This window comes from Macroventuria anomochaeta (assembly GCF_010093625.1).
Source record: "Macroventuria anomochaeta strain CBS 525.71 unplaced genomic scaffold BU25scaffold_11, whole genome shotgun sequence".
Lineage (NCBI taxonomy): Eukaryota > Fungi > Ascomycota > Dothideomycetes > Pleosporales > Didymellaceae > Macroventuria > Macroventuria anomochaeta.
This window is the reverse complement of record NW_022985372.1, coordinates 274,792-295,608: the sequence shown is the minus strand read 5'-3', so window position 1 is coordinate 295,608 and position 20,817 is coordinate 274,792. Positions and strand designations below refer to the sequence as shown.

General features: G+C 54.6%; 12 protein-coding genes across 12 annotated transcripts; 6 read left to right on the top strand and 6 right to left on the bottom strand.

Moving 5' to 3' along the window:
• Positions 1–150: 150 nt before the first annotated feature.
• Positions 151–1,270, top strand: BU25DRAFT_409481 (uncharacterized protein). The gene has a single exon (XM_033706063.1). It carries the CDS (start codon positions 196–198, stop codon positions 787–789), a length of 594 nt encoding a protein of 197 aa, XP_033563187.1. The 5' UTR covers positions 151–195; the 3' UTR covers positions 790–1,270.
• Positions 1,271–3,061, bottom strand: BU25DRAFT_490135 (PLP-dependent transferase). The gene is made up of 3 exons (XM_033711476.1): positions 2,858–3,061; positions 2,071–2,662; positions 1,271–2,013 (listed from the first exon to the last, which is right to left on the bottom strand). The coding sequence occupies exons 1-3, from the start codon at positions 2,979–2,981 to the stop codon at positions 1,347–1,349; spliced, it is 1,383 nt and encodes a 460-aa protein (XP_033563186.1). The 5' UTR covers positions 2,982–3,061; the 3' UTR covers positions 1,271–1,346.
• A 394-nt stretch (positions 3,062–3,455) lies between these two features.
• Positions 3,456–4,533, bottom strand: BU25DRAFT_338146 (uncharacterized protein; the record flags this gene model as incomplete). Its single annotated transcript, XM_033702710.1, has 2 exons — positions 3,456–3,840; positions 3,890–4,533. 2 exons carry the CDS (start codon positions 4,531–4,533, stop codon positions 3,456–3,458), a joined length of 1,029 nt encoding a protein of 342 aa, XP_033563185.1.
• Positions 4,534–4,906: 373 nt separating this feature from the next.
• Positions 4,907–5,733, top strand: BU25DRAFT_25326 (uncharacterized protein). The gene has a single exon (XM_033701632.1). The coding sequence runs from the start codon at positions 5,019–5,021 to the stop codon at positions 5,490–5,492; it is 474 nt and encodes a 157-aa protein (XP_033563184.1). The 5' UTR covers positions 4,907–5,018; the 3' UTR covers positions 5,493–5,733.
• A 961-nt stretch (positions 5,734–6,694) lies between these two features.
• On the top strand, positions 6,695–8,641 carry BU25DRAFT_338236 (kinase-like protein; the record flags this gene model as incomplete). Its single annotated transcript, XM_033702715.1, has 1 exon — positions 6,695–8,641. The coding sequence occupies one exon, from the start codon at positions 6,695–6,697 to the stop codon at positions 8,639–8,641; it is 1,947 nt and encodes a 648-aa protein (XP_033563183.1).
• Positions 8,642–9,186: 545 nt separating this feature from the next.
• BU25DRAFT_389978 (uncharacterized protein) lies at positions 9,187–11,407 on the bottom strand. The gene is made up of 3 exons (XM_033704543.1): positions 11,155–11,407; positions 9,911–11,024; positions 9,187–9,858 (listed from the first exon to the last, which is right to left on the bottom strand). Exons 1-3 carry the CDS (start codon positions 11,196–11,198, stop codon positions 9,427–9,429), a joined length of 1,590 nt encoding a protein of 529 aa, XP_033563182.1. The 5' UTR covers positions 11,199–11,407; the 3' UTR covers positions 9,187–9,426.
• A 157-nt stretch (positions 11,408–11,564) lies between these two features.
• Positions 11,565–13,167, top strand: BU25DRAFT_490130 (Ribokinase-like protein). The gene is made up of 2 exons (XM_033711475.1): positions 11,565–12,099; positions 12,149–13,167. The coding sequence occupies exons 1-2, from the start codon at positions 11,784–11,786 to the stop codon at positions 12,877–12,879; spliced, it is 1,047 nt and encodes a 348-aa protein (XP_033563181.1). The 5' UTR covers positions 11,565–11,783; the 3' UTR covers positions 12,880–13,167.
• Positions 12,932–13,301, bottom strand: BU25DRAFT_337908 (uncharacterized protein; the record flags this gene model as incomplete). The annotated part of the gene is made up of 3 exons (XM_033702697.1): positions 12,932–12,977; positions 13,045–13,227; positions 13,279–13,301. 3 exons carry the CDS (start codon positions 13,299–13,301, stop codon positions 12,932–12,934), a joined length of 252 nt encoding a protein of 83 aa, XP_033563180.1.
• A 157-nt stretch (positions 13,302–13,458) lies between these two features.
• BU25DRAFT_25045 (ribonuclease III) lies at positions 13,459–15,105 on the top strand. Its single transcript, XM_033701615.1, has one exon. The coding sequence runs from the start codon at positions 13,528–13,530 to the stop codon at positions 14,758–14,760; it is 1,233 nt and encodes a 410-aa protein (XP_033563179.1). The 5' UTR covers positions 13,459–13,527; the 3' UTR covers positions 14,761–15,105.
• Positions 15,106–15,934: 829 nt separating this feature from the next.
• BU25DRAFT_457251 (uncharacterized protein) lies at positions 15,935–16,622 on the bottom strand (the record flags this gene model as incomplete). The annotated part of the gene is made up of 2 exons (XM_033710097.1): positions 15,935–16,188; positions 16,364–16,622. 2 exons carry the CDS (start codon positions 16,620–16,622, stop codon positions 15,935–15,937), a joined length of 513 nt encoding a protein of 170 aa, XP_033563178.1.
• Positions 16,623–16,751: 129 nt separating this feature from the next.
• Positions 16,752–19,943, bottom strand: BU25DRAFT_25076 (uncharacterized protein). Its single transcript, XM_033701619.1, has 2 exons — positions 19,604–19,943; positions 16,752–19,544 (listed from the first exon to the last, which is right to left on the bottom strand). The coding sequence occupies exons 1-2, from the start codon at positions 19,758–19,760 to the stop codon at positions 16,882–16,884; spliced, it is 2,820 nt and encodes a 939-aa protein (XP_033563177.1). The 5' UTR covers positions 19,761–19,943; the 3' UTR covers positions 16,752–16,881.
• BU25DRAFT_338424 (CT20-domain-containing protein) lies at positions 19,885–20,777 on the top strand (the record flags this gene model as incomplete). Its single annotated transcript, XM_033702728.1, has 2 exons — positions 19,885–20,059; positions 20,107–20,777. 2 exons carry the CDS (start codon positions 19,885–19,887, stop codon positions 20,775–20,777), a joined length of 846 nt encoding a protein of 281 aa, XP_033563176.1.
• Between the last annotated feature and the right edge of the window lie 40 nt (positions 20,778–20,817).

The following is a 20,817-nucleotide window of genomic DNA, read 5'->3' as shown; positions in this document are numbered from 1 at the left end:
CAAAGTACAGTATGCGCGCTCACCGCCTTCCTTGAGGCTAGCCGCGACATCCCAACCCAACAAATCCAGGGTCCTGGATTATGCAGCAGCGAGGTCAAGGGACTTCCAGCATTTCTGGCACTGTCCCTTGCATTGCTGTGAAGTCCATGACCTGAGTGCTTGCGTTTCATGTTCCTCATCAAACTGAAGGCCTCCATGCTGGCACAAACGCTCGTGAAGGCCAATTACTGCTGCCCTGGCGACCCCTCTACGTATGTGGCAGAATACCTGCCGAACGCTTGTGTAGCCCTGCGCTACGGCCACCAGCGGAGGCTCCAGAAGGGCTCTTCTTACGCACCCAAGTACCTGCTCTTCGTACCTCACGCTCAGTCTCATCTCCGCCACCCGATTGGAGCCTTTTTGCCGAACGCTCAAGGCGAAACCGTGGTTCGGGTCGCTCAAGTTCGGGGGACGATGCAAGGCCTGGCCGACGTCGGTCGTGGCTCTTCCGTCGTTATTCACGATTGTTTCGTTGGTACGGCGCTTGCGCTTGGTGATCCTCTTCGTGCTTCGGGAGCTCCGGTGAGTGGCCGCTCACATCTGTTCCTGCGCCCTTCTAGCGCGGCTTCGATTCGACGTCAGACCAGTGAGCGTTTGCAAGGCGCGTTCGTGTCGATAATTGTCCATGCACAACAGCGAAGATGTGCTTTTACAGAGGCCAACTGCATTACGACCCCTCCAGTTCCCTGTATCAGTGCCATATCTCTCGCTCCTGAAGCTTGTATCACGGACCGCCCCTTATCGTGGTAGCACAGGACGCTGTGTAGCATGTTCTCCAGCGCTGCAGTTTCCTTATCGATATACCCCAGAGTGCCTCCACATTATGTTCTCCGCAGTACGCTTGCACTGATTGGTCGTGTAAATGGTATGACTTGCATGAGAATGGCACCTCGTTCGATCAACATCAACATCCAGGACACCTTCAAACATGGCTCCCGCAGCGAGTAGGAACTCTAAGGTCCGTTATACAGCACCTCCCGCTGGACCTGGCAGCTTGCTGGCCGTCACGAGTGAGGACTCGAAGATCACCATACCTTCTCAGTACTTCCAGGTAGCCAGGTTCACATAATAGTTCGACTTCTTTCACGAACTTCAAACCTTCTAAAGTGAAGGGAATACCTTCTTGCTGCGTGCCGGGTCCAACAACGGTCAAAGCGGGATGCTCAAGCTCATCATTTTGATGCTCTTGGAGGGATTGTCCCGAACTCAGCTGATCAATTAGCTAGCGGAAGTTCTCCAGGCTACAGGGTACTATGTGTTGACTTAATTGAATTTTCTGGCCCTTCTGCAGCTTATATCCAGTTTTGTCATTTCTTCTCCACAGTCTCAGTCCACTCGCCCTTATCAGCCCTTTCGCACAGCTCCTTCAAGAACGGCACCACGCTCTCGAAGTCGTTGAGCTCCACGTACACCTGACCACTCAACCTCGTCCACCACGCACCACCGTAGAACAGTGTCTGCAAGAACGTGTTGTAGTCGTCAAGCATCTTTCTATGTAACCAGATGGTCACTGCCTGTCCTACCTTCTCCTTACCCAGTCCGGCCTTCTCGCCTGCTTGGAGCGCCTTCTCGACGTCAATCGGCAAACGCACCATTGACATGCAGCACTGACTCAGCGTCTGCGTCTTGTTGTCCATCGTCTCGGTACCCAGAGCTCCAGCAAGCAGCTGTCCGGCATCCTGAGCAAGCTTCGTGCAGTACTCAATGATAGCCTTCTCGCCGCCGAGAATTTTACGCCATTCGAGTGCTTGGGGAATGCATAGGTAGGGTGAGTTGTCGATGGTGCCGACGAATTCGAAGTTGCCGATGTACTCGGATTCCACGTCGCCGCCGAACGCGCCTTTGGGGTTGACGGTGTTTGGAACGGAATCTAGTGTTTTGAAACCCCAGGATGTCGGCAGTGTGGAGCGGATGAGGTGCTGGTTCCGTACCGGCACGTACAAGATTGCGCAGCCGCGGGGAACATGGAGCCATCTTGGCCGCTCATCAGCTCTTCGGTCCTAATCAACAAGGAGGGTAGGAGATACTCACTTATGACAATTACTCACAAAGAAATCCGGATCCAGCCTCGCCACATCGACCTCCAAATGCCCAATCGCATGCGCCCCATCCACACAACTTAGCACGCCCAGTTCTTTACAAGCTTTCGTCAAGCGCTCGAACGGGACGCGCACACCAGGCATACTCACCACGGTGTCAAAGACAGCGATCTTGACCTTGCCTTTGGAGTTCTGCACTTCTTGGACTTTCTGCTTAAACGCATTGACCAGCCAGTCATCTTCCACGGGATAAGTGTACTCCAGCTTGACACTCTTCACAGGCGTGGTCTCGGTGATGTACTCGATCGTCGTACCACACGCCTTATAAATAGTAGCAAAGTAGAGAATGTGGTCGCCTTCTTCGAATTTCAGGCTGCGCAATACCGTGTTGACGCCGGTCGTGGCGTTTGGAATGAAGACGACCGTCTTTGGTGGCGCGTTGATGACTTCTCCGACGGCCGTGCGGGATGAGTTGATGTATACTGGGTACTTGTAGCGGATGAAGTCGTCGGGGCGGGATTCTGCTGCGTCTTGGAAGGAGCGGAGGGCGGTGCGGACGGGGAGGGGATAGGTACCGAAGGAGCCTGATAGTGGTGTTAGGAACGATGGTATACTGATGGATGCTGGTTGGGGTTGTGAAAGTTGGAAGAACTTCGTATACTTCAAACAAGGGCGGTATAATACTGATGCTTCTTCAGATTGAGATGCCGACATCTATATTTTCCAAAATTGTTCCCCATCGACGATCTTGGTGTATGGCAGGAGCACGTATTACTCACCATGATTGAGATTCAAGTACCCTTTCTCAAACAAGAACTCCTTCTCCCTTAACTCTTTTCCAAACTTGACTCCACCCTTCGACCTGAGGGGTAATGACGCCGTATCTTTGGTGATCGAGCCCATTGCTTCAGGAAGGCTTCTATTGAGACGCTGTTATCCAGAGCCAATGTGGCAAATCCCACATATATTTGTATGTGTTTATGAGTGACTCAATTGCATGTCAGTCATACATGTAGAATGCACAGATATGGCAGGGCGTGGTGTAACAGTGGGGCTGCGGTATTAACAGCGTTAATTGGCGAATCAGCGTTGAGCAAGAGCGATTGGCATAGTAGAAGCCAATGAGAGCGCGGCTGCGGATAGCGACGGTACCGCGAATATGAGTCTTGCAGCACAGTGCGATGAGGCCTGTTCGTTACTTGGAGGGGTTCAGTATTTTTCAGTTTTGTCTTGCTTTGCTATTGATATTTAAACAAGACCCCATTTCCTGCAATTCTGTTCGGCCCGTTGCTTCCTTCTTGAATGCATCGCCAGGATGATGAATTATGTACAATGTCTATAAAAAGAGTATTCATAACAAACGTTCCGCGTAGGGCATTAAATGGTGCGCACACTTCGCGCCTTCTCAGCATTCATGCGCCTCCTGTACTGATCGCGGAACTGAATGCGACCGTATGTTCCTAAGCCCACTGCAAGGAAGAAGAAGGCAGTCCAGATGCCGGTGACAATCAAGCCGATGGGGAAGAAGGCGAGTGCTGTGCCGGGCACAACGAAAGGAGCGGCCAGGAATACAGCAGAAGTAGCTGCGGCGGCGGCAGTGGGATCGGCGTTCGACGGTGCATTTGCATCGGCCTTCTGAGCGAAGACACCATTTACGAAGCGAGCTTCCTTGTTGGAGAGGGTGGTGGTAACGTCTGCGTTTGTTGTAGGGTTGCGCGCAGCGAGATCAATCTGAGGGACGAGCAGCGGCTGGAGTGCCTCGCTGTGGCATGGATTAACGATCATGTTGACAGATGCTGTAGTTCACTTACTTGGTCATAGCGGGGCCCATCAAGTTGGAGTTGATCTTGCCAACGTACATGAGCGTCTTAAGCTCAGTCATGGTGTTGATTGTTTGTCGCTGAACCAAGGTTCTGTCGTTCAATCTTGCTCGAGCCTGAACTTCGCTGACCTCTCGCTTCGTGTTGTTCATGGTCATTGCCTGTACTGTGGCACCCAGATAGGACAATGTCATGCTAACGTCGGCAGCGGTAACGCTCTTCCACGGATCGACGGGTGCTGATACGTTGTACATTCGGAGTTCGGCTTGGAAAACACCTGTCGAGTTGTCGAGGAAAGGTACATTGTAGCAGACGGCGATACCACTTGGATTCGAAGCTTGGCCGTTGAGGTTGCCCAATGTCTGCATGCAAGCTGCCCTTGTCTCTTCCTCCCACTTCTGCAAATCCGCCTTTGATGCATCTCCAGATGCTGGCGTTAATGAAGCTAATGGTGCGGTGTCGGCGGCGTTTGCGTCTTGTCGTTGTGTAAGAGTGGCGAGAAGTCCAGAGTCTCGTCGAAGTACCTCCTCCAGATCCTCGCCTCGTCGCAGTACTGCGTTGACATTGCCAAGCTTGATGGCAGCTACGTGTCCAGCAACGAGCAGTCCACCCAGCGCAGCAGTCTTGAATAACATTGTAAAGAGTGGTATTAGATACGACGGTTTGATTAAGGTTGTCACTATGAAGTCACAGGCCGACCAGCAGCGTACTAGAAGAGAGCGCCTAGCAGCGAAAGCTTGGAAAAGAATGAAGAAGTGTGAAGTTAGAAACCACTCATGAGAAACCGGCTCTGCATGGGAGGCATTAGTAGCAAGAACCTGGCTCAGCGGTAAAGAACGGAACCACGCAGTCTTGGAGTGTCCGACGGTGGGCTCCTCATGGCGTGACTCAATCATCTCAGTCCTACTGGAGAAGCAACACCAAGCCTGGACGGAAATGCCATTACAGATATGAGACCGGTGCTGCTCGAGTCTGCGACAGGTGACACGGAATCTTTCTATGCGTTCGTCTAGTAGCGCCCAAGAATAAGCTTAGGCTAGGAAATTTGGGACTCCACTGGCGGACACCAACCAGATGTTTCTTCGAGGCAGATCGGTCTGGGAGCGCGACCGGAGCAGGCATGACGATGTCTTGCCCCTTGAGACAATTGGTGTTGAGGCTGTGTCGTAGTGCACGGATAATGTTAGGGGCGCTTGTGAGGCCAGCATTTCGTGGCCAATCAGCGCAGTATGTGCAATCCTTACCGAGCTCTTCCGGGTTCCTGGTTTCACCCTCACACATATTCCTTGAACCCCGTTGTACGCGCCACTGTCGTCTCAAGGCAGTTGAGCCACTGCGGCAATCACCATCGATGGGCTTTTTAGTCATTGTAAATCTCCGCTATCGTTCTTTTGGTGCCAGCACGAAGCTGTCAGGCGTTCTTGGCTTCTCAATTGAGATGTCGAACTCGGTTCCTGAAGGTCCTCGTCGCCTAACCTTGCGCTGTATCACCGCCAATCAGGTATTCTGGAAGCATTCAACCATCTCTACAAAGGCTATGCGCTGGTATTCTAGAGCTCCGGAGGGTGTCGAGATGGTCAACGTGTGTTGGTGAAGAATCATGACGCGCTCAGGACACGAGATCGTGGCTGCTGTTGAGCGCACGGACGTAACTGCCACCCATTGTTCCTTCATCGACCAACTTCAGGCCTCACACCCGCCTCTCCTTCGTACGTCTCAGTCGTGCACTCGTCTCGAATTTCAACCCTAGAGCAGGAGATCTTCGACAGCCCAAATAAGCAACATGCAGTTCGCACACATCTCGCTGCCGGTAATTGAGCGCTGCCGCTTGAGTGGAGATTTACGGACATTCGTTGCTCACACGACTTCCGTATGCTGATGAGCATCACAGCGCTACTAAAATCGAAGAACAACCTCCCCGTCATTCCCGTATCCACAATCGTGGAGATGCCTGTTGTCTCGCCGTTGGGTGCCGAGAAGATACGGTGAGCAAGTGACGCTGAACGTTGTGGCCTAGTCCTTACGGATCACCGAGCGAACAGCAGCTAGGAGGTCCTCCAGTTCGTCTGCAGCCACCAATGGAATACCCTGGAGTCGTCAAGTAGGACGGCCCTGAATCTACTTAATGCTCGTGCTCGTGACACTGCAGCCTCGATCCTGCAGCAAAGCGGCAGCCTCACCCACCACCACGAATGACGGCTGCGGCGGAAAGACCTTCGGGACGGCTCGCGCGCTACACACGAGTCTCTGGGTGATCTGGCACCACACGAAATCGTTTGGCGGCGAACATATGCACAAGTTGCACTCTTACGCAAGAGGCGAGTCTCAGGTGGCCACGTTCGCTTGCATACCACTATTCCGCAAAGGTGCGATGCTGCCCAGTTTGCATTCGCCCAACACACATACCTAAGGGCATATATTGTAACCCTCTACTAATGTGGCACAAAATGCGGGCGACTTGCTGCCAGCACATCAAAAGCCTCTGCGCTGTTGATAGAGGTCAGCCTTATATTTCCTCGGGTCAAGTCAACTCTCCCCGAGACCCGCCTCAGTACTTCTGCTAGTGACCGCGGCTCCTGTGCCCAACATTCTTTCATTGTCATCTCCAAGTTTACCACCTTGATCTGGTCATGTTCGATCGGCTCCGTTACTAGCTATACAGGTCTGAGCTAGTTGCTGTTGCTATCCATTGATTTGCAGCTGGCATCACGCTGCTCGTCTTGCTGCCTACCCACGCCCATCAAAACAATCGGGATCTGTCTCACTATGCAGCACGCATCGAACTCACCATGGCGAATGCCATCCGGTGATCATCCTAAGCCTCAGTATAGCCTGTCGCATACGATCTCTATGGTCAACTTGCACGAGGAGCCGACTTGGTACAATCGAGGCCCTTCATCTCCCACATCTTCTTCGGTATCCACTTCTACTAGCCGAAGCGCCACGCCCACCACTACGAACAACAACCCTTGGTCGAATGTAATGACAAGCCCGAACTCGGTTGCTTCGAGCAAGTCGCCGAAATCGTCGCCCAAGCACAGTCCAGCTCGTACCCCACCATACACAAGCCGGTCGACCACGCCAACGCCAATTGCACCCCAACCTTTAAGGCCTGTCAAGGCTATGGCGGGATTTGTACCAATGTCGCCGCCTACTTCAGTAAATGGAGATTCCTACCAGAGTGCAGAGTATCCTACGTCATCGATGCCTGCTTTCCCAGGCTCTCCCAACCCTTACCGTCAGCCCGTTACTCCTTTGTCTCCGTTGGTGCATGGCTTCATCAACACCTCCGTTCTATCTTCACAAGGCCAGTCTCTTTCCGGATGGTTCTACGACCTCTGCCGGAAACAGGGGTGGGATGCGGGCCAGATCAAGCGGATATGGCAGTGGACACTGTCCAACCCGCGCCTCGCGATACTCCTTTACGTCTGCGATGACGTCGCTTCCTGGCGGCAAGCATCATTCTTTGATCTGAGAGACGAGAGTCTGCCCTTTCCCGAGGATCGTCTCCAAGGCATTGTAGCAGATGCCCGCAAAGTCGTGGATGAGCAGTGGCGCGCAACTTCGAAGGAGATGTTACTGAATGGAAGCCATGTGGACTTCGTGGCGCGTGAGACTGTACCACTGCAGTCAGAGATCATCATTCGCACGTCGAAGAACTCTGAGAAGAGTGTCGACCGGGTGCGAATGTTGGGCAGTAATGATGATCGTGTATTGGTAAGGAAGCGCTTGGTCACGACTCGTCCATCCCAAAAAGCCGCTCTACTGGAACAAATCAACAAGTTCAAGCAACTCGAACACAAGAGCATCGCAAAACTACTCTGCTCGTACGCTCAACCTAGTCACGTGGGTATTGTTGTGGAAAAGGCGCAGTGCAGTTTAGATGAGTATCTTGCGATGCCCGGAGGTGACCCTTCTCGCTCTCGAATAATGGTTGACTGGATGTACGACCTCGCGTCAGCGATCGAGTATCTCCACTCGCAAGCAATATGTCATCGCAGCATTCGGCCACGGAAGATTCTGGTCGATGGCGCTCGTATCCTACTTGCGCCATTTGAGATCGGGCACAACATCGATACGTTCAGTCCTACTATGGCCACTTCGCAACGTCTGGACCAGCTGCATACCTATTTCCAGGACCAGACCTACATATATGCGGCCCCGGAGGCCATCGTTTCTCGCGGCAAGCGACCGGCTGATGTATTTTCATTGGGATGTATCTTCCTCACGATGTTGACAGTAGCACAAAACCAGTCTTTGTCAGCGTTCACGCAGTATAGGGCTGGTTCTACACAAGATGCATCATTCCACGCACATCTTGATCGAGTTGGAAGTTGGCGAAACAGGCTTGTTGCATCTACTAACGCGAGTCTTCGAGCCGGGCTAAACGGGTCTGGTAGAAGGTTACGCCAGCTCAAGGCGGAAGCTGAATGGCTCAGTATCATTGAGAAGATGATCACACCACGGCCGAAAGAACGAATCAAGATGGGCCTCATCATGGGAAGCCTTGGATCTGGGAAGGTCACTGGAGGCAGACGGCGAAGTTTGGACGGCGGCGGCTACAGTGGGCAAGTGTCTGCTTCACTAGGGATGGTGAACGCTCCGATGACTACTCTTGTTGATCTTGAGCCCATTGTCAAACCCAGGATCACAAACTCGCCACCGCGTCGACCGGAGTTGAGCGTCTTCGATGGCTACTTTCAGCAGCAGTCACGTAAACTGGAGCCAGCCGGCGGGTGGTGAGCAATGCCGAGACGTCAAACGAACCATCACGGCGAACGTGCAACACCAAGGTGATACTTGGCGAAACATGTTTGACTTGCGTAACGTTCTCGGTACGAGACTGGCCCTCGCTCGGCCGAAACATGCGAAACCTCGTCTTTACGGCCCTCGAAGATATGTTGAAGATCGCATCACCAAATACGTGCTCAACAACCAGTAATGCACGACCTCTACACTAATATCTAGCTCCCACCCACGATACCATCGTACCGTGCGAAGGACCACGATCACATCCCTTTCCGATTGGTGCAGCGTTCAGGGAGCATAAGAGCACGGCACAACCACGAGCACGAACACGAACACGAACACGAACTTACGAATGCATAAGAGGAGGACTTCACGAGCGAGGCGATACCCCTTCCTCTTCATATATTTTCACGGGATACAGCATCTCATTCCCACGGCGCGATCCTTTCATGTACATACTACCCAATACTACAATTAGTTTCAAGCATCTTCGGACCATGTCCGAAATCTTGAAACTGCCTGCTTTCTCTGCGCGTCCACTAGCATCTTGCAAGACCACTCATTCAAGAGTTTGGACTATGCACATTCAGAAACCCACGACGTGGTAACAATGCAAGGCTGTCCCCAGAGGTGGATTAGTGGTTGGTAGGATACTCTACACAAGTCTAGAACCAACACCACCAAGCTTCACTATCCTACTCTCATATATCGTATTCCAGACTCCGATCCAATACCGTTGTGCAGCCTACCAATGTTCACCGCTCTTGCTCTACCTGTACCTAACCAGCATGCTCAACGATCTCACTAACCACCTTCCCATTTTCAATCCAGCTCCTGATCTGCTCCGGCAGCGGGTTCTCAGCGTAGTCATCCTCACTGGGCAGGTTGATATTGATGCTCGAGCACTTGCTCGTGAATATCTCCGTGTTCTGACTGTCCTTGCCGAGGTAGATCGTCGCGCTGTCGACCTGGTCGAGGAGAACGGTGGGTAGGGTGCCGATGACTTGGAGAGCGAAGTTGGGGCACTTGATGACATCGACGGAGGAGATGAGCGAGTCGATGATGATCGAGGTGCGCGATGAGTTGTCAACGGAGATGGCGTTAGCCTTGCCGTTGACGCGGATGGTAGTGTTCTTGCAGCGGGAGATGAGGATGGAGTGATTGAATTCGGCGTCGACCTCGACGATTTCTCCGGGGTTGTCGAAGTTGTCCTGGAGGCGTTGTTAGTACAAAGCTCATGGTCCGCAATGTGGGAAGACTCACGATGATCCACTTATTGCCATCCAGCTCCTTCTTCGGTGGCTTCTTGGTGCGCATGGTGTCCGGCTTCCGCGGAGGAGCTGGGCTCTTGCCGCGCAGCGAGCCATTGCTGTCACTTCGTGTTGGTACTGGCGCCTGTGCTCGCAACGACGGGTTCTTGTGTGTCATTTGGCTTGGGTCAACCTTCTTCAGGCCCTTTGTGACATCTGCGCCCCTATTCAGATCGTCGAAGACAGCGTTCATATCTGGCGCCGCCTTCTTGGCTGGAGGAGCCGCACCAGGCGGTGGTGGTGGGCCTGGTGGTGGGGGAGGACCGGGTGGGGGAGGAATACCGCCCGCTGGTGGCGGGGGCGGAGGTGGTGGGATTGCGCCAGCAGCTGGTCCTGATGGAGTGCTGGAGACCTGCTTGGCCGCTTCTTTCGCATCGATACCGTTGCTGTTCCAAGCAACACCGCTGGGATGATGCTTCTTCGCATATTCGGAGAGAGCCTTGAACAGCTTGTAGTAGGCCTGCACCCACTCGACGTTCGTCTTATCTGGCTTCTCACGGTACTCCTTGAGCACCTTGTTGCCGTACATCTGCGCGCCGCCGAACAGCTCGGTGATGTACTCGTGAGGCTTGGGGCCAGCGCCGCCTCCTATAGTGACCCAACCCAGCGATCCCACACCATCAGCAACCATGGACAGCGGGTCCTTAAGCGCAGGCTCGCGGTTGCTCTGGCGGACCTCATCTGTCTTCTCCATGGACGCCTGCAGATCCTTCAAGAACCCCATGATGGTCTGGTCATCTGGCTTCTTCGCTTTGTTGGCAATAGACAAGAACGTGCGCTGCGCTGCGAATGCGCCCTCTACTGCCTTGGACTGTGTCTCGATGACGTTACCCAGCTTGCTGCTCAGGTCCAGCCATGTCTTCAATTCGGTGTTGACGAGCTCGTCGAAGGCGGCGATGGACAGGGGCAAGCTCTCGACAGCTTTCGGTGTAGCAGCGGCGACCGCAGGGGCTGCAGAAGCTCCACCAGCGGCCACGGCGGCGGGTGCTCCTGTGTTGCTGGCGCCGTCCTCGGTCGCAAACGACGACGAAGCTATGTCTTCAAGTCTGGAGGTCGCAGCTTCAAGCCTGCGAATCATCGAAGTCAGCATTCCATCTGACTTCTTCTGTCCCTCCGAACGAGGGCTAATCGTTCGGTGCTCCGCCTCCATCATGGTGGGTTTGGTAGGGTTTGGAGGTTCAGTAGGGATGTACACACCGCTTTATTAACGTGGTCAAGCTATTCATATTGTTTTGGGCCATAACTGCGGGGAAGGTGCTGCTCGCGCAGGGAAGGTGTGTACTATGACCAGGAGCTCAGGGAAGTGACAGACAACGGCCACCTACAGCTTGTACACGCTCTGTGTACTTTCTAAAAAGAATAAGCGGAGCTAAAGATAGTCGAGCAGGCTCGTGTCACGTCTGATGAACAAACGCCTGCCTGGGATAATGTGTGAGAAGCTACGTAGTCTGGTCAAGGGGCTGTCGGTACAACTGCTTCCTCAGGCGATCTCCAGCCGTGGGTCCACATTAGCGCTAGTGCTACAGGCCAACGACACCGGAGCTCAAGCATCACCGACCACCACCGCGGGGGTCTGTGAATGGTCGAGTTCCACGACACCGCTGGAACTTGACTTTGGTTCATGAACACTTCCAGAAATCAATCCTCAGACTTAATCATCAGTGGTAATATTGGTATCATCAGTGTTAATATTGGTATCACGCTTAAGCCTCCAAATATCGACATCGACACTCGACCCTTCTCAATCACGGAAGCTCCGAAATCGCCGATAAGACATATTTCAATATCTTTTGTTCAGAAGCAAGCAGCTTCAAACAACCCTCAAGATGGCGAACACCAGCTCTAACATTGACTTTTGCACACTCGGCATGTTCATCATCGACGAGATCGAGTTCCCTCCACCAAGACCGCCAGTCAAAGGCATCGTTGGCGGCGCAGGCTCATACTCTGCACTTGGAGCACGCATCTTCTCCGCACCTCCTCAGTCGAGAAGCGTTGGCTGGATTGTCGACTGCGGGTCCGACTTCCCTGCTGAGTTGCGAGACTTCATTGCGTCATGGGATAGCGGCGTGCTGATCCGTGAGACGCCTGACCGATTGACAACTCGGGGGTGGAACGGGTATGGAGAGAACGAGCACAGAGGTACGTACATCTGAAAGTGGTTAGTGTGCTATGATCTGACAAGATGCAGCTTTTCGGTACATGACTCCAAAGCTTCGGTTAGCGCACGAGGATTTGAAGGATACAGACCTGTTATGGGCCAAGTCTTTCCACCTGATCTGCTCGCCTGTGCGGTGCATAGAGCTCGTTAAGAACATCCTTGGACTGCGCATCGCGGCCTCTCCCACGACTGAGCGCCCGTTGTTCATATGGGAGCCGGTGCCCGATCTTTGCGTTCCCGACGAGTTTGACAATTGCCTGGAAGCACTCAAACACGTGGACGTTGTAAGCCCAAACCACGGTGAGCTCGGCGGCTTCTTTGGTCAACCCACCGATGAGAAAGATCATGTCGATTATCGCCTGGTCGAATCGCTCTGTGACGAATGGCTCGATAGTGGCATTGGACCCAATGGCAGCGGCAGTATTGTGCTGCGGAGTGGGAAGGACGGGTGCCTGGTTGCGCGTCGAGGGTTGCGTAAGTGGATGCCTGCATACCACCAGAGCAGCGAGAAAGTCATCGACCCCACTGGCGGTGGTAATGGTTTCTTGGGTGGATTAGCAGTTGGGTTAGTGCGAAGCGGAGGTGTTGCAGAGCTCGAGGAAGCTGCAGCCTGGGGCTCGATATCAGCAAGCTTCGCCATTGAACAGGTCGGTATGCCGGTGCTGGCTCAAAGTCCTCAGGGTGAGACATGGAACGGTGTTCGTGTCGAAGACAGGCTCTCAGAGTTCAAACAGAGGCTGGATAGATATGTACAGCCGTAAACCTCATTGCTTGTTGTTGATCCTACTCGCCCTCTCTGCCCCTCTATTGCACCTACTCCTTCAGCTTCTTCTCATGCTCGACGATCTGTCTGCTCCAGCTGTTCCGTGTTAGCTTCAGTCTCCTCTTCCGGCGCTCCTTCCCCTTGCTGTCTCGGTGTGACGTACTATCGACTGGGGAAGAACCTGCCCTGCTCCGGCATCTTGTCGCGGTACTCGCGTTGTGCAGAAACGGACCAGGCCATGCCGACGATGCTGACGAGGACGAGGCCAACGACGGCTGTGTTGCCCTTCCAGTTGGCAGGTTGCGCATACCAACCACCAGCGGGCGACCAGACGTGCTTGGGGTACCTGTGTGCGGTCAGAGGGCGGGCGGACGAGGCATTGGCCGTACGGGCTCACGGGATCTTTCCTCCTCCGCCCATTGTGAAGTGTAGCTGTGGAGATAGCTGGGGGTGGGTGTAGCTGCTGGTGGACCTGCAGCCGGCGGTGCTGTGATGGTTGCGCCGCTAGTGAAGGCTTGGCGCTTCCCAAATTCTCAGAAACTGATGATCGCGACTTCCAGGAGAAGACACACGAGCCTGTCCGCCTGCCGTTGTCCTCGTCGCCTTTCTTCGTCCCTCCGCCGGCTGCCGTCTAACTGTCTCTTCGATGAAGCGGATACCCCTCTCCCGGTGCACCTCGCACTTGCAGGCAGCGCCGTCGCCTCGCCGGCCCTCGTGCCTCTATGCCGCCCAGCGCTCCATCGCAGCTCGTAGCAACAGGATACAAGCGCGTTTCCAGGCGACCGTGTCGATACCCAATGACGGCGAATTGGAAGTCGAGCTCCCCGAAGAGCCCTCAATTGTAGCCAGGCAGCCTGCAAAGCCAAAAACACGGCAAAGCCGCTGGCCTACTCCCCTCGAGAAACTGCCATCACCACATCCCAGCGCCGCCGAGCGCTCGGTAAAACTTCATGCCCTCCGGAGCCGACTGTCTCTCCCGCAGCGATTCCCTCTCCAGACCCTCGCCCGATCCCTCGTGCATCCCTCCGCAGACCCGAATCCGGCCTTCAACAACGCCTCGCTGTCCATCCTCGGCCGCCATCTGCTCGGCTACTACACTACAGAATGGCTCATGTGCAACTACCCACGTCTGCCAATGGCCGTGGTCTTTGCCGCAGTCGACGCATACATTGGCCCGAAAGCATTGGCCACTGTCGCCAGCGAATGGGGTATCGAGGCTGCGGCAGAACCTGGAGGTGAGGTCGACCCAGGCCTCCTCCAGTTCATGAGGATTCAGTCAGGAGGGGAGCTGCCAGCATCCCTGAGACGTCAGGCACCATGGAGCTGGAACGTCACAACAACACACAAGATTATGAAGACAGACGAGTTTGGCTCGGACAACGCCGCACCGGGCCCACACTCGCTGAACAGCACGCCAGTGCCAATGGAGGAAGCGGCACAGTCGTTCGTCAGGGCTCTGGTAGGATCGCTACACCTGCAGCTCGGCGCGCCGCTCGTCAAGCGCTTCTTCCGCGACCACTTCACAAGCCGACACCTCGACATTGGCACGCTCTTCGATTTCCGCACACCGACACGCGATCTCTCGAAACTGTGCGCGCGAGAAGGCTTCGAGGCCCCTGTTGCCCGCCTGGTCTCCGAGACCGGTCGTCTGAGCAGACACCCCGTGTTTGTCGTGGGTGTATACAGCGGCAAGGACAAGTTGGGCGAAGGTGCGGGAAGCTCACTGGATGAGGCACGAACAAGAGCAGCGGCCGCAGCGCTGAAGGCGTGGTATCTATACAGGCCACTCGAGGTCACCGTACCCAGCAGCACAGAAGGCGCGCTCGACACATCGAAGTGGAGGCCGAACATGATCGACTGCGGCGAAGTCATCGTGTAAGAGGCGGAAACAAAAACACACTTTTGGAGTACGGGACGATTTTTCAGCATGTACGCATAGATGGCCGGCATCTTCTTCACCTGTACACTTTGGGATGACAAGACTTTGGGCGCGTATGTGAAGCGACGAGAAAGTAACACGAGGAAGAAGGGGGAAGGAAGAAGGAAGCTGGACGGAAGAACGGAGGAAGAAGGAGACCAAGAGCGCTGTGTCGTTTTGGCGCATTGCATGTACCATATGTGACACCATTTGGGATACCACTGAGATCCGGAACTTGTAAAGAATACGAAGACGAAGTTGCATTCCATCCATTCGACCCTCCCTGTTCACGCTAGCTACTGGTACTCGCGATGTCCGCTGGATCTGACGAGTGAATGCTTGTCTTCTCAGCGCCGCTGACCTCCCGCTTCCTCCAATGCCTCCTCAGCCCAGACTTTCATCAGCCCAGACTTTCATCAGCGCACGCCAAGCTGACTACCCCCACACGCTTCCTCTTCGACTTCCCGTCCAGCACGCTGGCGCTTTTGTCCAAGACCTCGATCTATGACTGGGTACCTCGTGGCCGCTACAATTCGCCTGATACTAACCAAAGGATCTCCCACTTATGAGGTCGGCGAGTGGAGCTTCACGTCTAGACGCGGCCAGTCTTTCCCATGAGACGCACTGCGTAGACGGCACATCTGCAGAGATCAGGAGCATGGTCCTTTACCACGCGGGTGGCGGATGTTGAAACGAACACTGAGCCTACGGGTACTCAGGAGAGCTACTGGAAACGTGAAGGACTTAGGTGTGAGGATGTCTTCTTCCTCGCCAAAGTCTGCAACCAGATCGATTAATGAACTTATGGACAAGCGTTCACACGCTTACCGGGTCTAGAAGTGCAGCACATAATGAAGGAAGTCGTCAATGAAGTCGATTGTGTTAGGAGCAGGATTGCTTGTGAAAAGTGATTTGAACAGCGTGGGGTCGGAGGCATGCGCTCGGTAAGGTGAGCTGCGTCAATGACTGTGAAGCGGCGAAAGCGGTGCAGAAGAAGTACTAATAGATTGATACGTGATTGGTGCATCCAGGGGCCGCAACTGCTGTTGCCCTTGCGCCATTGTATGCAAGAGAGGTCAATCGAACGCTGATCATGCTCGCTACTCGCCCACGATACTCTGGCTTACTCTCAGGTTCAGTAGTGATCCAAAGTCGGCACTGAATCCAGCGCTTCGATGCTAACCTGATCCTGCCTCCTTGAAGTATCTTCTCTGAGAACACGGAAGACGTCGGATTTGAACTCCTCCGAGAATCCCGGCCAATGCAGCGCTATATGAAGTTGGCGGCCCGTTGTCTTAGCGTATCGTACGGCGTAGCTGCAGAAGCTAACATGTTCAGCAGCACAGTCAGGTCCAAACATATCGAACTTCGTAAAGAAGGCGGATAATTCTTGTGAAGTATGGTTAGCTATGTCGCTGTAGAACGGCACGATGACACTTATCTGTTGTTGTGCCTGCAGCGTGGCGACCAAACATGAATAAGTCCTGCAGTATCCGCATATGAGAAAGAATCTGAGCGATATGACTCAGAGCCATCCGGTATGTGGCATCGCTTGCGGAAGTACTCTGCATGACCTGTGGAGGAAACATGGCCATGCTCTTGCTCAAGAACGGCTTGGCTTCTGCGCTTATGAGCTTGCATATTGCCAGTAGTGCGACTTGGAACCTGAAAGACTTCAATGCCAGGATCTCGTGATCGCCTTCGGGCGTGACTGCTTCGAACTTTTGAATGGCTGACGTGACGGCCAGTCGCTCGTAAACCATGAGCCGCAGCTCCTTGGGGAGATCTAGGAATCGGAAAGACTGCGGTGGGGCGGGCGTCATGGTCGATCAGTCCGAGCCGGGAGGCATTCAGGCGGTAGTCGAAAGGTTCCGTAAGAGGTGAGAGGGCGACGATCGACCTTTCACTTGTTCGTTGCTCGCCTCAATCGGGCTAGCGTCTTTGTTTAGCTCTCGACAGACTTAGTAGGCACAGGTGTGCTCGGAGGGCGAGGGGAGTATCTATGTTTGGACTGCGGTGTCACCAGGCGTGGACGGTATTAGTATCGACGAAGTTACGATGTGTGTTCCAGACCATCTCTTATCATGAACCAGCGAAATACCCGTTCATCTCCATCGCAACCACTAACCTCTCAATACTATTCTCCTCAGTCGTGCCCTTCCGCCCGTAGCCCTTCTTCCCCGTCAGTCCCCTGCAGACACTCAAAAACACCCTTATTTTGCCCCTGAGCTTCGCATACAGCTCCTCCACCGTTGCGCTTCCTTCATCCTCCTCCTGCTCTTCCTTCACTTCACCTCTTTGTAGCTTCGCAAACGCCAGCACAAACTCGAAGATCTCGTCCACCAGCGCAACGACCTTGCGTTGTCTGCGCCGAAGAAGCAAAGAGAACATAATACTATCCAAGCACTTCTCATGTGCATCTCTCAACGTGGAAATACGCTCGGTAACTCTTGTGCCCAGTTCACCTGCCTCGTCTTCCTCGTCAAGCCTCTTCTCGAGAGTAGACACAAACCCATCAAACTCGTTCCAATGCTCAGCGATACCACTTTGGAACACGTAGTTCGTGTATGTGGTCACGAAGTGATGCGCTTCATTTCTGAATTTGCGGGCTGTGGGGTCCGCGTACTGACGTGGGAGATGGGAGACCACGAAAAGGGTTCGAGACAGGCGGAGCAGCGATCTGAATATTGTGTCGTACTTTTCGAGAGATGTGGTTGTGATGACGAGGTGCAGAGGCGGTGGGGGCACATACTGCAGACGCAGGAAGTCGAGGGCTGGAAGGGCAAAAGGATCCATGACGAGAGTTTGTTCCGCTTCAGTAAGGTTGCGGATCGCGAAATTGAGCTGTCCAGGGAGTGAGTCGGTATCCCTGCCGGTTATCGTGGTGGTGTTCGAGGAGGCTGGATTTGCGGCAGCGCTGGAAAGGTAGAGCGCAGACGAGTAGTAGCTTTCGCTGAGCACACCACGGAGAGCGAGACGCAGCTCAGAACTTGCTGGAGGCCAGGCGGTGCGTGAACCAAGCTGCAGACCCATGTGCACACCACTACGCATCTTGCCCTTGTGACGTTCCGCACTTTCGCGTTCGGGATCGAAGAGAGCGGAGGCGAGGAGAGACGAGAATACACCGTCACCGAGGAGGTGGTATTGGCGTTGTAATGATAGATGATGTCGTAGCTGATGAGCCCGGAAGAACAAGCGAAGGGTCGCTGCGTTAACAAGTTTCGCCTGAGCGGTAATAAGTGGGCGGAAAGAGAGCGCAGATGTAATGGAAAGTGGTGGAGCGAATGTGTTGGAGACGGTCTCCGTCCTGTAGGCAAGTATGTCATCGAGTAGGACGTGTAGCTCGTCTGGCAGTCCCTTCTGAGACTGTCCAGGCTGCGCGTTCAACTCCTTGATGGACTGCTCGAAGAAGTTCTCAAGGTTGGAACTATGCTGATCCGCTCGGCTGTCTGCCTCTGCATGAAAGCGGCGAGAGGACCTCGGCCTCACGACCTCTTCACCTTGGCTAAGGCCGAGAATAGTTGAGCGAAGCGCTTCTTCGTACTCCTTGGCCTTTGTTGCAATGGATTCGATGTCTTGCCACGCAAAGCTCCATTCCAGTTCCGGAGCCTGTACATCGAACTTGTCCAAGTTTGACAATGGATGATCCAGGTGCTGCGTCTTCAGGAAGCGCAAACTGTTACCTGTGTCGAAGATGAGATTACCGTCCCCCGGAGTGATGAATCTTGGCATCATTTCAGATCGGTAGACGTACTCCAGGGGACCCTGTTCGGGCGTGTCGTCCTCGACTGCCACGAAGCTGCCTCTCTCGTGTATCTGTAAAGGGCCTTGCTCTTGTCTGATCCCGATCCACTCGCCCATCAATTGCAGGCTAGGTGCAGCAACACAGCTCAAAACCTTGTCTGAGATCTGCCTGAGGTATCCATCGCTCTCTTCGTTCTCGAGTATGCGGTGATGGAGGATGGATGCCAGCTGCTCGTTGGTCTTTGCGTGCTTGACAGAGTCTGTCATTCGTGCGACGTGCGTAAGGATTTCGCGAGGCCTTGTGAACAGTCGTTGCAGCTCAAGCAGTGATGCAATGTTGCCTGACCGACTACCCAAATGGCTCTCCAGCGTCCCAAGAATGCTCGATACCGATGTAGCAAGGGCGACTCGTGCTGGTATGGAGTTGGCCGAGGCGAATGTACGCTCGACAAATGCTCTGAGGTACAGGAAGGTGTTCCCGATATGACCGAAGCGGCTGATCAAGCTCTGTGCGGCAGACAGACTGGTCCCTGAGGCACGCCCATTGAGGATGGTAGGCTCGAAGCTCTTCAGCTTGCCGTTGAAGTGGAAGAGAATGGAGGAGCGGCCAAGGCCGAGGTTCCAAAGCGACTGGAGGAGAACATTCGCCTTGAGTACCCTTCCGGCGGGCGTCTTGCCATCATCGCGTGCGAGCGCAGCATCGTATGCCTCAGGACCACGTTCGGTGATGTAGGGCGTGCGACTCTCCATGTGCTCGCCCCTCTCGAAGCTTTCCCAAGTGCAGAACAGTACATCCTTATTCGCCGGTCCTAGCTCGAGGGCAATCTCCCAGACGTCCTCCTCTGGTTCGAGGGCTGGGCTGTCGACGGAGATGCTGGACTCGTCGAGGCTATCGAGTTCGGGCAGAGGGCCGAAGTCAAACGTGTCCAAGTCGGGCAGTCGAAGCTCGCGGCCGAGGTCATGTCTTGGCGCACACGGATGGGTGAATGCTATGGAGCTCGCTGGACGGGGTCAGATACAATGCGACGCGTCTGCGCACAATCGACGCGACCAGACTCACTGTCTAGCTCCAAGGGAGCGAAGAGCGACGACTCGTATGTGCCCACGTCTCCACTACCTGCAGTCTGCTTCCACACGTGACTGCTCGAGAAGGGATTGTATGCAGCATCGTCGTCGTCCATCGTCTGGACGGTGGGCAGAGGGTGAGGGTGGGGCATGACGCGGAAAGCGCTGGTTCAGCCCTACGGCACCCCTGGCCCCTCTAGCTTCATGGTGCCTGCAGCGCGTCACCCTCCGCATTTCCCGCACTCTGTCACCTTACCAACGCGTCGATCGATCGCAATGCCGCCGCGAAAGAAGGCGAAAGCTAGCGCAGCTTCCACGCCGCTCGGTGATGGCCAGCCCGGGACGCCGCAGGCCTCCATCGCATTGGCGCAGGAGGAGCTGCTCAACGACCCATGGGAAGACGAGCAGGAAATTCAGCTGCTCAAGAGCATGATGAAGTGGAAGCCGACTGGTGAGCAGCGCATGCCTGTTTTACGAGGATAGTGCTTGACGTCACAGGTCTGCACAAGCACTTCCGCATGATCTCGATACACAACGACATGACCTCCCACGGCTTCGCGACCGAGAAGGCCCCGCACACGCGCATACGCGGCATCTGGAAGAAGCTGGACCAGCTGTACGACCTCGAGACGCTCGATGCACGTGAGAACGAGTTTGCTTTCCCCGAGGACGCAGCTGAGACCCTCCCCGGCTTCGAGCTCCCCGAGGACGAGTTCGGCGAGATGATGTGGCAGTCGCGCTTCCGTGGTTCTGAGTCGTCCGAGGCCTCATCGCCGCCCATGGTACCTATCGAAGATCAGAAAGCGCTGTACATGCCAGGCCTAGGCTTGCTCAAAGACCTGCCGGACGGCGTCCAATCGCGCAGGGAAGAGCGCGTGGCAGAGGCAACGCCGCCGCCGAAGAAGAGCACGAGAGCTAGCAGACCAGCCGTCAAGAGTGGGAAGGGTGCGAAAGCTGGAGCCGCCGCCGCCAAGAACAGTAAGGCCCAGTCTGCCGTATCAGACTCTGAAGAAGAAGAAGAAGACGAAGAAGAAGAAGAGAACGAAGAAGATGACGATGATGAATCTAGCTCCGAGTCGGAAGGCGAAGAAGAAGATAGCGCTCCTGCTACGCGGCGAACGATTCGCACCAAAGCGAAGGCCGCGCCCAGGCGCACGAGGAAGCGATGAAGGCCAGATTTGAGCCCAGCGCTGGGACCAGGAAGATATC

What these genes read in the sequence shown, in the direction of transcription:
- BU25DRAFT_409481 (XM_033706063.1), top strand. Translation starts at nt 196, where the DNA reads ATGCTGGCACAAACGCTCGTGAAGGCCAATTACTGCTGCCCTGGCGAC.
- BU25DRAFT_490135 (XM_033711476.1), bottom strand. Translation starts at nt 2,981, where the DNA reads ATGGGCTCGATCACCAAAGATACGGCGTCATTACCCCTCAGGTCGAAG. An exon ending in GTACTTGAATCTCAATCATG is followed by an intron (nt 2,663 to 2,857) that starts GTGAGTAATACG and finishes CACCACTATCAG; the next exon opens with GCTCCTTCGGTACCTATCCC. An exon ending in TTTGTGAGTAATTGTCATAA is followed by an intron (nt 2,014 to 2,070) that starts GTGAGTATCTCC and finishes TGAGCGGCCAAG; the next exon opens with ATGGCTCCATGTTCCCCGCG.
- BU25DRAFT_25326 (XM_033701632.1), top strand. Translation starts at nt 5,019, where the DNA reads ATGACGATGTCTTGCCCCTTGAGACAATTGGTGTTGAGGCTGTGTCGT.
- BU25DRAFT_389978 (XM_033704543.1), bottom strand. Translation starts at nt 11,198, where the DNA reads ATGGCCCAAAACAATATGAATAGCTTGACCACGTTAATAAAGCG. An exon ending in TTGACCACGTTAATAAAGCG is followed by an intron (nt 11,025 to 11,154) that starts GTGTGTACATCC and finishes GATGATTCGCAG; the next exon opens with GCTTGAAGCTGCGACCTCCA. An exon ending in ATGGCAATAAGTGGATCATC is followed by an intron (nt 9,859 to 9,910) that starts GTGAGTCTTCCC and finishes CAACGCCTCCAG; the next exon opens with GACAACTTCGACAACCCCGG.
- BU25DRAFT_490130 (XM_033711475.1), top strand. Translation starts at nt 11,784, where the DNA reads ATGGCGAACACCAGCTCTAACATTGACTTTTGCACACTCGGCATGTTC. An exon ending in TGGAGAGAACGAGCACAGAG is followed by an intron (nt 12,100 to 12,148) that starts GTACGTACATCT and finishes GACAAGATGCAG; the next exon opens with CTTTTCGGTACATGACTCCA.
- BU25DRAFT_25045 (XM_033701615.1), top strand. Translation starts at nt 13,528, where the DNA reads ATGAAGCGGATACCCCTCTCCCGGTGCACCTCGCACTTGCAGGCAGCG.
- BU25DRAFT_25076 (XM_033701619.1), bottom strand. Translation starts at nt 19,760, where the DNA reads ATGCCCCACCCTCACCCTCTGCCCACCGTCCAGACGATGGACGACGAC. An exon ending in CGCTCCCTTGGAGCTAGACA is followed by an intron (nt 19,545 to 19,603) that starts GTGAGTCTGGTC and finishes GACCCCGTCCAG; the next exon opens with CGAGCTCCATAGCATTCACC.